The following is a 15837-nucleotide window of genomic DNA, read 5'->3' on the forward strand; positions in this document are numbered from 1 at the left end:
AGCACCGTGAGCGGGGACGGGACGGGACGGGGGAAGGAGAAACGGGGAGGAGGAGGAGGAGGAGGAGGAGGAGGGGAGGGAGGAAGGAGGAGAAGGAGAAGAAGGAGAGGGAGGGGGAGGACAGGCTGGGGAGGGCGGGGGGGCTGCGCGGGTACTGCGGGCAGAACAATGGGGCCGGGCGGGGAGGCGGGGAGGAGGAGGAGGAGGAGGCGGGGAGGAGGGCGGCAGCAGCAGCAGGAGGAGGAGGAGGAAGGGGCGGGGGTAGCCCCGGCCGCCCGCCGCTCACCGCGCTCCGCCCGCAGGCGCCGCGCAGCCCGATGGCCAAGCAGCCCCCCGAGGCGAAGGCGCAGCGCGGCCGCCAGGCTGGGCGGCTGCCCCCGGCCGAGGGGCCGGGCCCGGCGGCGCAGCTGAGGCCCGGAGCCCCCGCCGCCCTGCCCGGCCTCCCCGCGGCCGCCTCCTTCTCCTCGTCCTCCTCCTCCTCCTCCTCCTCGCCGTCGTCGTCGGCCGCCGCCCGGCCCGTCTCTCCCGGCAGCCCGCCGCGGGCGCAGCCGCCGCCCGCCAGCCCCGGCCCGTTCGCCACCCGCTCGCCGCTCTTCATCTTCGTGCGGAGGTCGCCGCTGCTGTCGCGCTCCTCCAGCGGCTACTTCTCCTTCGAGGCCGAGCGCAGCCCCGCGCCCATGAGCTGCGACAAGGCCACGCAGACCCCCAGCCCGCCCTGCCAGGCCGTCAGCCACTACCTGAGCGCCATGGGTGAGTGAGCCAGCCGGGGTGCGCGCACCGCCCGCCGCACGCTGCCAGCCCTCGAGGTGTCGGCAGCGCGAGGCCAGCGCTCCGGGCACGCGTTGGCTGGGGCTCGGCCGCGCTCCGGCCCCGCGGCGCTTCCCGCGAGGAGTGAGGGCGCGCGGGGCTTTGCGCCGCCCCGAGCGAGGCGTGCTGCTGCTCGCTCGCTTCCCTGCGTTGGCTTTGCGGGCGCTTTTTCTGCTTCCTCTTCCAACTCCCTCGGCACCCGGCAGTGGGTCGGAGGTGCCATGGGCGCGATGCTCCCGCTCGTTTCGGTGAAACCGCAGTGGGCGCTTGGCAGCGGCGCGGTGGCGGGCGGCTGTTTACCCGCGGCTCGCCAGGTAAGCGGCAGTGGAAGCCTCTAGCGGCAGAGCCGCAGCCCGGCTCCCGCGGCGCGCTGCCTTTCCTCCCCGTGATTAATTCCCCGCCGGCAGCGGAGGAAACCTTTGGGCTTCCGCCCGGCGAGACCCGAGGGAGGTGGGCGCGTTCCCACGGAGCGGGGCAGGTAGCGCTTCCTGGGGAATAACAAACGCCGGCTCCAAGCTTTACGCGATCAAAACATCTGTTTTTTTTTTTTTTTTTTCATGGTTAATGGCTGTGGTTACAGCTGCAGAGTGCTTACTGTAACATGCCCTTAGGAAAGATTTTCTGACATTATTGCTGTAATTACAGCTTAATGCAAGTTTCACAACCTTGTGTAGCAAACACACGTGGCACCGCCAGACAAGGATGCTGGAGTTGTGCAGCACGGAGGCACGGGTGGTTTTGAAGCAGCAAATAGCTTTTTTTTCTGGTACTTCAGGAAGAGGTTGAAGTTTGCCCTGATTTTTCTGAGCTCTGGCTTTTTCACATCCATACAGAGAGCTCAGCGAAAGTTGTCGAGACACAGATTTTACTCCAGCCTTTGTTCTGTTATTGTTGCTAGGGGCATCATCCTAAACAGCCTTACGGCAGTGGAAAATACTTGAGCTGCGTACAAGGGACCCTTGGCTACTTTCAGACCCTGTGAAGCTGGAGGCACGGGGCTGTTTTATTCCCGGTGAGGGGCTGCAGGCCCCCAGCTGTGACCAGGGGGTGGGGACGGGCTCTGCGTGGTGGGCGAGGACACGGGGTGGTTATTGCCAGCGCTTGATCTGCGCGCTTCTGCCTCTGCCGGGTGCGTGCCGTCAGATTCCCACGTGGTGCGAGGAAATCCCTCTATCCCCCTGGAGGGAAGCAAGCAGAGGGACTTCGTGCTGAGTTTCTGTATGCATGTCTTAGTGGAGATGCCGACTGAGCAGTGAGGGCATGTGTGGGCGATGGGTGCCCGCTGCCCCCAAAGCAGCCTGCTGTTGTTTTTGCGGCTCCTTTAGGAGTCAGGAGGGAGGAGGCAGGGTGGAAGTTTCAGTGTGGAGTGATGGGTTTGTGTTTGCAGCAGCAGGAGAGGGGACTTTTGCGTGACAAGCTATTGCAAGGGCTGCGTTTGCAGCTCTGCCCAAGACTCTCTTGGTTTGCTGTGGCTGCTTTCAAGATTCAGGAGATTTTGCGTTGGTGTCGTGTTCTTGCGTGTGAAATGGTCAAAACCGTGTGTGAGAAACAGGGTGGGTGTGAGGTGGAGATGTTCTTGGGTGGGAGGCGGGGAGCACCCTGATTTGCAATGCTGGTGTGGTGTTCTGGGAAGGGTGCTCTCGAGGAGAAGAGGAGGAGGAGCTGTGGTGGTGAGCAAAAGAGATGATGCTGGAGACTGCATGGCAGGGCAGTGGGGGAGATACGGAGGAGGAAACAGAAGGAGAAGAAGCCTGCTTTTCTTCAAAAAGTGTGGCAAAGAAGGGCAGTGGCATGCGTGGGGATGGCCTGCCCATGGGAGTGCTCAAAATAACGTCACCCGAGACCAGAACCCAGCTGTTTGGTGGTGCTGTAGGAATCTTAGGCTGATATTTCGAGTCTTTGGCTCTCAATGGGAGTGGATTGCTTTGCTTGCTGCTCTCCCAAAGGGCAGCTCTGTCTAAAGGAGCAGGAGGTGCGCGCGTGGGTTTTGTACGTGGTTTACTGGATGTGTTTGGAGCAGGTGCTCTGTAAATGAGACTTCCCTGTGCTGTTGGGATCTTGATGTGCTTTCCTACCCTCCAAGGGAAGGGAGAGAAGTGTGAACTTCTCACTGCTTGTGGATGAACCTGTTTTGTGTTCTCCAGCAGCGTGTGAGAAGAGCAAACCCCCGGCTGCTGTGAGTAGAGCCCTCGCTGAACCCTGAAGTGAGGCCTCGAGTGAGAGGTGGAAAGGGAAAGGGGTGCTTTCATGTCAGTCTAGCGTGACAGGGGGAAATCCTCCATCAGCAGGAGAGGTGAATTTAACGGGGAAACCTTAAACCGAGAAGCTGGAGGTGTGTGTGTGTGTTTGTGCTGGCGCGGTTGTGGGCTGGGTGTTGCTCACACTCTGATGCCTTAGTGGTGCGGTGGAGCTCTGCGTGCCTGACCTGGTGTTTCATCCAAGGTTGTTTTCCTGTGTTTTACGGGCTTTTCCTGAAGGGGATTTGAATTATGCAACCCCAAAGGTGGACGCGGTTTGGGTTTTAAACATGGACACAGCAACATTGCCCCGCCAGGCTGCCCTGTCCCACCTGGCTGGCAGCATTGGCCAGGGAAGCTTCTCACAGACCTCCTGGCCTTCAGAAGCTTTTGTATGTTTACCGAGTTGGGGGGTGTGGGAGACATTGCCACTCTCCCTTGATGGCATCTGCTTTAATAGGGCAATTAGGGCCCATGGAGCTGTTGGGCAGTCGTTTGGTCCCTTGGCCTCCATGAGGCGAAGCTCTGGAGGAGCCACCACGCGTGGATGGGCTGAGGCCCGGGGCCACCTCCCCTCGCGTCAGGCGGCGTCAGCTCCCAGTATGACTGTGGCCACCCCAAGCACGCTCTGAAAGTTCCTCTGACTGTTTCTGCAACCGATTATGACTGGACGCTTTTGATATTGCGATCCGGCAGTGCCGCAGAAAGTCCTTTCTGAAAACCTCAGCCCGATTTCACTCTCAGCCACCGTGCCCTTGCGGCGGTGTGATGCCGGGGCAGGACCGATGGAGCGAGCGGGAGAGCCACGCCGGGACCGCTTCATGCCAGCGGTGTTTCAGACAGGCCTGGATCCCGCGCGTGCCTTCCCGGAGCGCCAAGGCTTTGCCACCTTTCATTCAGCAGCTTGGGAAATAAATAGCATGGGGCCGTCCCCGGGAAGGCAGCGGGCACCGCTCCTGCGCTACTACAGTGTGAAAACAAAACAGCTCCCCAAGCCAAGCAGTGTCAGCTTGGCTCAGAAATAAATTTTCCAGTCAGGTCGGAGCCAGACTTCTTATTTAATTTTTTATTTATTTTTTTTATTTTTTTTAAACTGCCCTACTAATCCTTTGAATATTTTGAGATTGGAAGCTATTTGTATTCCCTCGCGAGTCCTTTTAAGCTTTCGTGCCAAGTTTGTGAAATGCTCTGTTTTGTTTTGTGTGCTGTTTTTTTTGGTAGTTTTATTTTGTTGTTTTTTTTGTTTTGTTTTGTTTTGTTTTTTTTTCCTCTTAAGGCTGCATTTCTTGCTCAAATCTGAGCTTCTCGTGGCAGGAGGGGGCAGAGGTGGCACAGGTGCTGCACCAGGGCTCGCCTGGGTCAAAGGCTGTTTCTTTCCCCCTCAAATATTTGGGGCATTATGCGTTGTTTTATCACATGTTCAGAAACTTCTTAAAATGGAGACTAAAGGGGTTGGTTCTGTATAGTTGTGTAATTGATGTATTAGCTCTTTTTTTCTTTTATTAGCCAGTGCCATTTTCTTGCGCCTGGTTTATTTTCTGCTGAAGAGCTGGAACGTAAAAATTGAAGTGAAGAGCCTTCCAGTCCTGTTGGGGAGCTGAAAAATCCACAAGTTTGCTCAAAGTGCAGTTTCTCCAGTTGTGGCTTTCTTCTTAGCATGGCAAAAATAATTGTTTTCCTTTTCTTGCTGGATGCCTCAGAACTGTTTGGAGAAGAAATGTGAGAATTAGATTAAACTATCAAGACAGAGGTTTTTTAGGGTTTCAGAAGAAGTTGCTGCTCTGTCTGCAAGAAATCATTAGGTTTAGAAAGGGGGGCATAAGGTTTTGCTAGGGAAAGAAATTGAAGAGCAGCAGCTCTGTTTTCCTCAGCTTTTCCTCCTTGTTTAAGAAGGAACCAGTGCTTGGATGCGCCACAGGAAGCGCTCCAATAGGAAGCCTATAATAAATTAATAAATAAAAGCCTAATAATAATGGACAACCAATATTGAATTAAAACCTGTCTACAATACACATCGTACACATCAATTCACAGTTGCACTCTTTCTGGGTTTAATAGAGTATTTGTTGTTGTGTTTTTTGTTTTTTTTTTTTTTTCCCTCGTGTTCATCTGTTTCAAATGCTTGTTTTTGTTCTGTGCAGCTTCCAGGTGGCGGTCTCACTCGCTAGCAGAAGAAATACAGCCAGAAATATGGATTGCACAGGAGCTGCGGCGCATTGGAGATGAATTCAATGCCTCCTATTGTCCAAGAAGGGTAATTTTCTTATTTTTACTTTCCATTTCTTTACACTTAGTGTCTAAAAGGGAAAAGCTTAATCATATCTGGAAACTAGCTCTGCGGCAAGTGTTTTGTTCACTCAAATGTAGAAAAGGATGCGCGGGTGGTTGCATTCACCCGGGTGCAGGGGCGTGCTGCCTGCGCTGCGGAGTTGTCCGCTGTTGCAGTGTCATTAAATGCACTCAGAGTCACCAGCGAGTTGGGACCGGAGACTTTCAGTTATTGCAGCTTTGTTCCCAGTACCAAGAGCCAGTAAAGCATGGTCTGCTGCTGGGTTAGGACCAAACCTGATGGTGACGAGGGAAAAAGACATCTAAAAGTTGAAGCAAGTAAAGTTCAGGTATGGTTTTGGGACAGCATCAAAAGGAGCCGTGCTGGGAGGCTGGCACTGTTGGGTTCCAGCGCTGGTGTTTTAAGGGAAACGTGCTGGGAGCCAGCACAGATTCCCAGCTTGTCCAGTGCCCACATTGCTGCTGCAGAGGATCATGTGTGTCCTGGTCGCAGACAGGGATGAACCTGTCTGATAGCTTATAAGCAATTGACAACAGGAGCTCCTTCAAAATGCATGTGTTTATAAGATTGTGAAGTCTCACCTTTAGTGTTGCAACAAAAATGGGTGGCACTAATACAAATAAGAAACAAGCCAGCACCAAGAGAGATGAAGTAACAGTAGTTTTCAGAAGAGCATTAGCCAGTAACTTGCCTGTTGTACATCTCTCATGGCTGCGTGTTCGTACATGTGATTTCCAGTCCATCTACTCTTCCTTTTCCTCGTCTGTGGGAAGAAGAGTCAGAAGTAGAGGCGTTGGTGACGACATGCTGACTACCCGGATCTTTATCCATCCTCCCCAGCTCGTGAGTCACCCCCGCAGCATTTCCTCACCACGTCCAGGGTCTGTACAACAGCTGCCTTCAGGCAGAAACTCTCCCCCAAAATGGGCACCAAGCTGCTGCAGTCCGGCACCTACTCCACAGCCTTTCAGCACTGCCTTGCTTGCAACTTGTACATCACTTTCTTTCTGAATGCTCCCACTTTTCTGCCATGCTAGGCTGCTCTGTTGCAAGCCCATGCTTGATGTGACTCTGTGGGTGATGTGAGAAATGCATCCTGCGTGGTTTGTACTCACCTGAGCGTGTTCTGTGACCCGCTGCGTGGCGGAGGGTTTCCTTCAGCTGCGCTCCTGCAGTGGTTCCCAGCAGAGCATCCAACCCGCTCATCTGGGGAAAGAACTGAAACAGGGCCACTTATGGCTTGTTAGATGACATAAGTATGGCTTGTCATGCATGACCCTAAAAACACCGAATGCCTGCAATAACATCAGAAGGATGTGATACAGGCTGTGCCTATTGTTGCCTGGCTGGGTTGAGAGCACTGAGTAGTTCCTTAGTGTCTGTAGCTCAGGTGCTCTGCAACAGCTACTGCGGCGTCCTGGTTGCTTGTGGTTACCCATCCCAGTGCTCCCCTGCATCGAGTCACCTGTCATGCTAATTCTTTTGAATTTATGCTTTTTTTTACCCCCTGCTTTGGAGTCAGCGGCTTCCCCTGTGGATTTGCTCTCATTTTCCCTTGCTGCCATGCATGTGGATGAGGGCTGTGCAGGTCCACAGGGGAATGCAGCATTCCCCTGTTCTCTGGTGGCAAGGACAAAGTAGCATCGCCTCCCGCGGGCTTAATTACAATCTGATGAATTCCTGTTGTCTATTGCATCCAGAAACAAGCGGCTTGCAGAGCATTTAAGTAATTGCTGTGGATTTATTGTTCCCACTGTGCCTGGCTATTGCTCCCTGAAACACTGTCTTTTCCCGCTGCAAACAGCGTGCTGTTGAGGAATAAACTTGCACATGAGGGACAGGATCAGTGGCACAGCACCTGGGAAGGGAGGAACAGGAGGATTGTAGCCCATGTCCCTGTCCTCGTCCTCGTTCCTGCCTCGCGGTGGGCGCAGCCCAACTTGTTCGGGTTTGCCCTTTGAGCGCAGAGCCGCGGCGAGGGTAGAAATGGGGAACTAAGAGTGGTGCCAAAACAGCTCTCGCCAGACAGGTCGGGGCTGTTGGACGGGTCTGCACTGCTGCTCTGCCCTGGCCTGCACCCGGGAGGAGTGCAGGGGTCCCTAAAAGCAACCCTCTTTTGTTTTGTGCCTTCCCTTAAAGTCTCCCCAGGGCAAAACAAGTGGGAATCTGGCAGTTCAGCATCAACCCCCTCCTTGTCCTTGCTGGCAGATTGAGCAAACAGCAGCGGCCACAGTGCTCTACTGCCACACAGCTCAGCTCCACACCGAGGCTTTTGTTACACGGAGGATATGTGGCATGCCAAAAGCTGTGCCATTTGCCCTCTCTCCTCCCAGCTCGAGGGTGCTGAAGCATCCTCTGCAGGTGACGAGTGTGCTCGGCGTGCGTCACGGCCCCGTGCCAGAGAGAAAAGTTTGCATATCGGTGTAAACAGCGTGATTTCTCTCTTCAGGGCATGTACGGACATGGTTTTGCTGCACTAAATATAGCCCGAACTGCACCGCTTTCTGACAGCACAGAGAAGGAGAGGTGGTGACACTGAGGCTTCTGTTTCAATGCTTGAAAAAGGCGAAAAGCTCAAAAATCCAATGCTCTGTGCTGATTGCTGCTGTGAAATAATGAAGAAAAACTTGCTTCAAGGAGAAGCGCTCTGCTGCCATGGCTGGCTCATGGTGTCCCATGAGCAGCGCCTGGAGCCCTCAGAGCTGAACCTGCAGAAAGCTGCCACCATCAGCAGGGACCTGCTGGTGCTGCTCTTCCTGCTGGGGGTCCTTACTTTTTCCTTTTTTTTTTTTTTTTTTTTTTTAATTTCTTATTATTACCTCCCTGCCTCTTGTAGCAGGGCTTACTGCTTGTTTGCCACGTTTCAGCCCCCCGGCAGCGTTACATGCTTCCCACGTGAGGGGGGACAGTGCCATGTCCCCATTGAGCCTGTGAGGCAAATGTGCATGGGAACAGGCAGCTTCGGCCCTCTGAGTATTATAAAGCTTTTTATTGAAAGAAAACATGGAAGGTAGCTGGGTTTATTTAAAGTGCTTGATATTGAGCTTGTGAAATCTCTGCTTCCAGGTTTCGTTTGCAGGAGCTGAGAAGTGCCTGCTCAGCCCTGCTCAAAAGCATCAGGGGGTATTTGCCCTGTTTGTGTTTTATTGTCCCTGCTCAGAAGAAATTTTGAGTTGACTTTCACAGAACTGGTTCAATTTAAGTTCAATGTGGGCAGGAGCAGTCCCAGAGGGTGGGCATGGGGGCATAGTCTTTTTGCAGCAGTTTTAGCTTCACCTTGGTTTGGTGCACAGATGGGGTGTCAGCAGTGGCTTCTCTAGCAGTAAAGCACTTGATGGCATTGAACTGGGTCTGTCTTTTCGTCCTTTCCCTCTGTGTTTGCCTGTCAGGGCAGGCTCCCATGCAGTTTCTCATGCCACTATTTTGTTTGCTTCAAAAAATATTCGCTAGGGTTCAGCACGGTCAAAATGCAAAATTAAAATCATCTTGGTTTCGACCACCGCTTCTAACAAATTTTGGAGTCTCGTCTGTATTAAATTTCTTGAAACAAGCTCAGTTGGTAAATGCAGACCTCCTGTAGTCGCAGCAGCGCTGTGGGGAGAAGACTGGCAAGGAAGGTGCCATGTCTACCTCCTCCTTTCCCACGTCCAGGCAGTGTTGCAGGAGGTGTTTGTCTCGTGGGGGCTGTGCAGTTGGGAATTAAAGTCACTTTTTTACCCTGTTTTCCTTCTAGGGTTTCTTGGATAACCACGTGGGAAACCCCCAGATCATTATTCTGCGCCTCCTGCATTATATCATCCGCCTCATCTGGAGGATGCAGTGACGCCATGCGGCACGGGGCACTGGGACTTGATGACTTCTTCCAAAAAAAAAAAAAAAAAAGATGAAGAAGAGCTGGTGCCAGAGCCTGGCACTTCGAAGCCGCCCTCCCCACTGGGACGCACGATGGCTGGATGAGGGTGAATTTCCCACACGGACCTGCCAGGACTCCCTGAAGCTGGATTTTATCTGAGAGTGGTGTTTACTGTGTTTCTCTCAATTTTTTTAAAAAAATCTTTCTTTTTTAAAAAGGACTTGGAAAATACTCAATGATGGTTGACTCCTGTTCCATCATCGCTTCCAGGAACTTACCAGCTCTTCTTGGATATTCCCAAAAAAACAGCGGAGCCAGCTGATTTGCAGAGCTGCCTTAGTTTGTGCTGCAGCCACTGCGCTGCCGCCTCCTCCTGGCTGCCAAAGAGGATGAGGAGGGAAGAAGGGCAGAGGGATTTCAATCAGCACTTCTCTTACCTGTAAATACCTAATGCTACCCCAAATCTAAATCCATTTGCATCATGCAAATAGCCTATTTCCTGCTGACTGATTGTTTTTATATATAATTTTTTTTTAATTCTGAATTTCAAGACTTAGCTGTCAGATTCCCAGGGTCCAAAATATCACAACCAACCAAACAAACAAACAAAAAACAATCCACCAGGTTGCCTTTTTTTAGAAATTCTTTCTATAAGACGTGTGAAAATGCTTCTGTATTGTATATTATAATATATAACGGTGACTGAGTAATTCAGCAATAAACCATTCTTGGAGGCAGGTTAAAACAGTTCCCAAAACACTGCAGTTTTGCACCCAGAGACAGGTCCTGCTGTTTGACTCCAGGAACTGCTTTAAGGCATGGTTAGTGTGTTGCTGTTAAACCCAGGAGGGTTTGTGGCACGTTGGATGTTTTCTGGGATCTTCTGTTCAGACAGGACCAGGACGATGGGAGAAGCCAGCCAGGTACGGGCATGGAGATGAAGACCCCGAAGGCTCCTGTGAGGGGATCCAGCTGGAAGAAGGGCCATGGCAGTGCTGCAGGACATGGACTTGCACGTGCCTGCTGTTAAGGTGTCACCGACCTATCATTGACTTGCTTGACATGGAGCGTTGGGTCTGCTCCCCACTGACTGCCTCGGGAAGGTCTTCTCCACGTGCCACGTCTCTTCCTTCCACCTGGGAAGACCTCAGCGGGTGTTTGTTGCCTCAGGACAATGCCCTGTCTCCTCTCCCAGCTGTAGACCATCCCGTGTGGCTCAGGAAGCTCTATGAGAGGCCCAGGAGGCCACCAGCAGCAGCAGGATCTGTGACCCTGCCCATGGAGGCCCCACCACCATCTCTGGTTCATCTCACGCGGGATGCTTCTGCACAGCAGGCGCTTTTGGGGCATGCAGTTGCTCCGACTGCTCGCGTATCTATGCACAAACATACTTCTCTTGCCTTCAAAGCTGTCCTCTTCCCTCTGGCTGGTGTAGATGGTCCTAAAATCACCTTCCAAATGCTGCAGTTAGTTCTGGTTTCTCCAGCACTGTAGAAGAAAAATCAAACCCAGTCCCACAATAGCATTTTTTTCCTACTATGTTGCAATATATGTGTCAGGAGAAGCTGTTCTGAGTGCCATTGTGTGAAGATCAGTGTTGCCATGCTGGAAGAGCTGTACAATCTGACCTCTATGCACTGGCTGGTAGGCAATGACCCATTGGTGGCTGCGTGCCCCTGATTGCACTCGTTGGAAGGATTATGGAGCAATTTTAGTTTTTTTTTTTTTTTTTTTCTGGTCCTGCAAGACAAGCATCTTGTGTGGGATCCCCTTGGCTGCAGGGATGACTTGAGAAGAGTATTTTAGAGGGGGAACCTCTGCACTTGTGGAGAGTGAGCAACTGCCATGCCCACCAACCCTGGCTGGGCTGGAGGCTGCGCTGCCCTGAGCATGTCCCGTGGAGCACACCAAAGAATTGCGGCTGGCGCCCAGCACTTTACCCCATCCTCCCGGCCCCGTGCCATGGAAAAACTCCATGAGTCCATGGGGGAGAACCCGAGGTGTTGGCACCGGCTGGCTTGGGCTTCTTCCCTGCAAGCCTTCCTGGCCAGAAGGTAGATAGAGGAAAGAAGGTTGACAGAGGAAAAAGCAGCCCCCTGAAAAAAACAGGCTTCACCCCCCTGTAAGCTTGTGGGGGTTGTTTTTTTAAATAAAGTAAAATTTCTGAAAAAGGTGTTTTTAAATAGTGATTAAACTCATTTTAGCTGTGTTTGATGATGGATTTTTTTTTTTTTTGTGGGGGGGGGTCATTTTAAGCCTCTGTAGCCTGTGCTCTGTTCTGCCAAAACGATTCAATGAAGTTTTCTGTGGTTGTGGAGAAACCAGATTTGCTGGATGGTCTCGCACCATGTGTTATGCTTCTCCTCTTCTGGTAACTGTAAATACCTGAATATTTATTAGAGTAGGGCACCGTATTATTTTCATCATCTGAGCCAAATATCTGTGTGCAATGTAGTCCCTTTCCTTTCTTGTGTAAGTTTTGTACAGCTTATAAGTAAGCAAAAAAAAAAATCCTGTTTTTTTCTAAACTTTTTTTTAGAGTTGAACTTGGTAAATACTGTAGATTTTTTTTTTTTTTTTTTTCCCCCTGTGTAATTAATGCACTCTACTGTTCCATAATGCTGTAACTTGCAGAAAGGTTGCATATTTATTTTCTGCTTATTTAAGTTCCTCCACAGGTTGTGTCTTGCCCCTCCCTGGCCCCAGGTCTCTGGTGTGTATGGACCATGCAACTGATCAACCTCCCAGCACTGCCTGCTGGACTCAGTGCAGCCACCACTGTGTAGGACAAAAGATTTGTTGGTTTTAAGTGCCTAAGTGCCACTTTCCCTAGTGATTTAGGCACATATAAGATGTCAGCATTAGTGACATTCAGTGACAATTTGGCTTCTCCACCTCCATGAGTTTTCTCAGTCCCTTTTAAAACCACGTTTTCCTGTGTTTCAGCCATGATCCTTGGACCAGATTTAGCATCAGGTACAATGGGAGTGCACGCTGATGTCCTGATTAATTACTAACTCATTTCATAGGACCCAGCATATGTAGCATTTTTATTGCAATTTCCCTGGCTTACTTGTGTTTTGCACTGATGAATTTTGGACAGGGTAATTGCCACTTTACTTGTGCAATACTGCTGTAAATAATTGCAGATCTTTTTTTTTTTTTTTTTTTTTTTTTTTTTTTTTAAGATGCAATCTTTTATGTTCTATAATATGAGTTTTATATGAATAAAACTTTCAACTATTTGTCATGAGTGCTGCTTTCTTTGGGGATTTTCGTATCAGTTGGGGGGGAGGGTGATGATGACACAGGTAATTGCCATTTTATCACCAATTCCCCCTAAGGTGTGGCGGCAGGCTGCTCCAGGCTTGTGGGGAGACTTTGTTCTGGTCTGAGATGCTTTCAACTTCCTGGTGCTGTACTGCATCTGTTAAATTAAGCTATTTTCTTCAAAAACCATTTGCGAGGAAATTCTTGGTGATTTTAAATGCCTGCAAATGAGGAGAGCTAGCCTGTGATTGATTTAGTTTGTTAATTAATTTAATAGGGTTTTGCAAGGAAAGCTCTTTCTTGAGACACTGTTTAGGATTCCCAATTGAGTCATCTGAGTTTCAGATTTTTTTTTAGCTATTACTTTAAATTTTGTGTTTTTGTTTTAAATTTGAATCAAAACCTGTGAGTGAAAATGACTTCCTCAGCCCCCTCCTGCCCCCAGTTCAGAGCCCTCCCCAATATTTTAGGGCCGGATCCGCCTCAGGATCAGCAATGGCGAAAGAGGGCGAGGGGTTGGGTCCTGCATCGCGTACCCACGCGCTTGCTCTTTTTGCCTTTATTTCACCGCAGATAATAGATGGCAGATAACTGATAGCATCAGGCGCGGTTGGAGCAATTATTTTGCTGTGATCGCTCACATGGGGCTCTCAGCACAAAAGGAGCAGATACGGGGTGATGGTGAAGCTTGCGAAATGAAGCAGGAAAGGTCGACGTGCAGCAGGGAATGGCAGAAACGAAGAGCCTCCCATCCCTTTCCATGCACACACAGCTCCATGCGCGCGCCCCTATTTGTACCTAGTGCTCTGCATCACTCAGCTGGTGTCGCAGCCATGGTGCCCACCCAGGTGGTTCCCCGTGCCCCGGCAGGCAGTGCAGTGCCCAAATCACTAATTAGGCATCAGCATGCATCCCTTTGCCGGGAACCCAGCCGCAGCATTGATCCAGGTGAGACCAGGGCTTGTTTCGGCAGCAGCAGTGGTGCTTCACCCCCTGCTCTCTTTGGTTTGTTGTCTTAAAGCTGGTTTTAGCTGCTCGAGGAGGAGTTGCTTTAGAAGATGTTGCTGCTCCCTGTTATTTTTCTCCTTTTTTTGGCTCTCCAAAGTCCTAAAGTGCATTACACTTTTTCTGCACTCCCATAAATAAAAGATCGCCAGCCTGTGTGCTTGGGAGGCTGACTTTAAGCATTGCCCTTTTCTCACAGCGATGCCAAACGCTTGGTGCCCACTGCTGGGGAGCCTCTGCTGAGCAGACTGTGATGCTGGCCACCACTTTCAGTTTTTTGGTGGATAAATCCCGACCATGCTCGCCCACCTTCACCTCCAAAGCATCAGCTGGGGACAGGACAGCCAAAAGGAAGGAAGAAAGAGGGAAAAGAAAGAAATCAGAGGGAAAAGTGCCCAAAAACCTGCTCCCTGTGAGAGCCACTACCTCCTGCTGAAATGTATTAAAAAAAATAAAAGTCCCCCTTGACAAACAACTTAACAAAAAAATTCTGGATTATTTTTTTTTCTTGTGCGTGTTTCAAATTACAGAAGTTCCCGAAAGGGAAGTTTATAGGTTTCAGGTGCTATTTCGGGGCCTTAGCTCAAAAAAAAGGCCATACTGCCCAGACGAGGCCATGCCAGCTGCCAGCCCCATGCTGCACAGGGGTTTTCTGTCCCATTAGAAGTGCGGTGGCACTGGGATGTTAGGATCCTGAGGATTCAGGGAGAGCCCTGAGCCATCCAGGAGGGTTTGAAGCCCTCGGTGCTCTCTGGTCACCCGACGTAGCAGCCCGCTGGGCAACACGGTGCACGGGATGGACGTCCTGCCTCATGTTTTGGGGGGAAAAAATGAAACAGAGCTTTTGTGACAAACAACAGGGGCTCGTCCTTGAGCTGGAGCTGGAGCAGTGCCAGAGTGGCCTGTGCAGGCAGGTTGTCCCACTGCCTGTTCTCCCTTTGTTTTTGCTGTGACTCATTTTGCAAGGTGCCTGCCCGAACCCCGTGATCTTGGCGAGACAGCAGGGGAGAGAAACACACCTCGGCAGCATGGCGCGGTGGCAAGAACGCCAGGCAGCGCCTTCCTGCGGCTACAGCCAGCTCAGGGTGCTCACGGCCCGGCTTGGCCATGGCCACGTCCAGGTTGGCCATGGCTGGTCCCAGTTGGCCAGGTCCCAGTTGGCCAGATCCCAGGTCCACCAAAGACACATCACCAGGTCCTGCCCCGAGAGAGGCCCTTTCTTCCTGTGGCCTGAAAGGTTTGCTTGAGTAACGAATTAAAACCACCGGCAACTTTATCTCTGTTTGGGTGATGACAAACTTCCTTTATTCCTTGAAAAGGAAAAAAAAAAACAACAACACACAATTCGATCATGGAAGAAGCCACATAAATGGCTCATGGCTGCATGTGCATCTGCCCCTGTCAGCTGAACCTACTGGAAATGTACCTAGGCTTGTTTACTGGAGACATTTAAATCTGATGGTTTCCACTTTGAGGCTCACAGTGAGCTGTGGTACCTGGAAGGAGCCTTTCTAAACTTGATGGGAGGCAGTGAGATGGAGAATGGCCACTGAAAGCCACCCGCAGTGATGGGCTGGAGGGAGGGCTCCTCCTGCCCGCACCCCAGCACTATTAAATCAAGGTGCTCTGTTTTAATAAAGAATGACTGTTTTAATAAAGAGTGACTGCTTCAATATGGATTTGTGTGGGACTTTTTACGTGGGATTAATCTCATTCTTTTTAAAAAATGAACCCATTAAGTCAAGTGTCCATTTCCAAAGACAGCCCATGGGGCGCACAGCACTGCTCTGAGCATCCCTGAGGTGCTGCAGGGCCATGGACAAAGCAGGCCCCAAGCTCCATCCCCTATAAAGCAAGGCTGGAAGGCTCTGGGGCCATCCAGCACCAGGGGAGCGGCAGAGCCATCCTGCCATGCTCTCACTATATTTTTTTCCAATGACTCGCCTCTGACCTTTCAAACACCTGTTCAGCCTTAAACAGCTAAAAATACCCACCAAGCTTTGCATCTGATTTTCATACTGCAACAAAGCTCACTGTTTCCAGTGGGTTTCTTACATTTCTGGAGGGTTCTAGGATGTTCGACCTGGGCGGTTTCACCTTGCTGTGGAGGGCATCACAGGGCTCTGGCCACTGGCAGGGCTTCCCAGGCTCTCGCACCGCATCGCCCAGCAGGACCCTGGCAGCAGTGAGGGCAGAGCTGTGTGGACGTGTCTGTACGGTGTAAAAAAGCCAATTTTCATCTGCTGCCGGACTCCTGCCACTCCCAATGCCAGCCCCAAGGCACAAAAGCGACCTGGGTCAGGCATGCCAGATGCAGCCTGCTCTCCCTGCCCTGGCAGCCCTGTCCCAAGCCAAAATCCCCCAGCAGCTTTGGC

The 15837-nt window shown here is 51.2% G+C and overlaps 2 protein-coding genes across 5 annotated transcripts in view; one reads left to right on the forward strand and one right to left on the reverse strand.

The window, feature by feature from the left end:
* On the forward strand, nucleotides 1-13752 carry BCL2L11 (BCL2 like 11). 3 transcript variants are annotated; one of them, XM_082756005.1, is made up of 5 exons: nucleotides 1-6; nucleotides 303-750; nucleotides 5186-5298; nucleotides 6073-6215; nucleotides 9068-13752. In XM_082756005.1, exons 2-5 carry the CDS (start codon nucleotides 318-320, stop codon nucleotides 9219-9221), a joined length of 843 nt encoding a protein of 280 aa, XP_082612131.1. In that variant the 5' UTR covers nucleotides 1-6; nucleotides 303-317; the 3' UTR covers nucleotides 9222-13752. The 3 variants fall into 3 exon arrangements, with proteins under 3 accessions (XP_082612131.1, XP_082612132.1, XP_082612133.1); XM_082756006.1 differs by having other exon boundaries at nucleotides 6073-6177; XM_082756007.1 differs by lacking the exon at nucleotides 6073-6215 and having other exon boundaries at nucleotides 9068-13750.
* Nucleotides 4229-15837, reverse strand: part of LOC309876096 (uncharacterized protein) — a 27832-nt gene continuing 16223 nt past the window's right edge. For both annotated transcript variants that reach the window (XR_014317118.1, XM_082756008.1), the window contains exons 3-5: nucleotides 6450-6552; nucleotides 6026-6097; nucleotides 4229-4746 (exon numbers count right to left, since the gene is read on the reverse strand). Coding sequence is in view for 1 of the 2 variants with exons in the window: in XM_082756008.1 (XP_082612134.1) it covers nucleotides 6040-6097; nucleotides 6450-6552 (161 nt within the window). In the remaining variant the exon portion in view is untranslated. The remainder of the gene's footprint in view (nucleotides 4747-6025; nucleotides 6098-6449; nucleotides 6553-15837) is intronic.

The sequence above is a fragment of the Aythya marila genome (genome assembly GCF_965140915.1).
Source record: "Aythya marila genome assembly, chromosome: 3".
NCBI classification, from domain to species: domain Eukaryota; kingdom Metazoa; phylum Chordata; class Aves; order Anseriformes; family Anatidae; genus Aythya; species Aythya marila.

Excerpts from the sequence above, each read along its gene's own strand:
- BCL2L11 (XM_082756005.1), top strand. The coding sequence starts at position 318 with ATGGCCAAGCAGCCCCCCGAGGCGAAGGCGCAGCGCGGCCGCCAGGCT. Across the intron at positions 751-5,185 it reads CCACTACCTGAGCGCCATGG|CTTCCAGGTGGCGGTCTCAC; the intron begins GTGAGTGAGCCA and ends TGTTCTGTGCAG. Across the intron at positions 6,216-9,067 it reads ATTTCCTCACCACGTCCAGG|GGTTTCTTGGATAACCACGT; the intron begins GTCTGTACAACA and ends TTTTCCTTCTAG.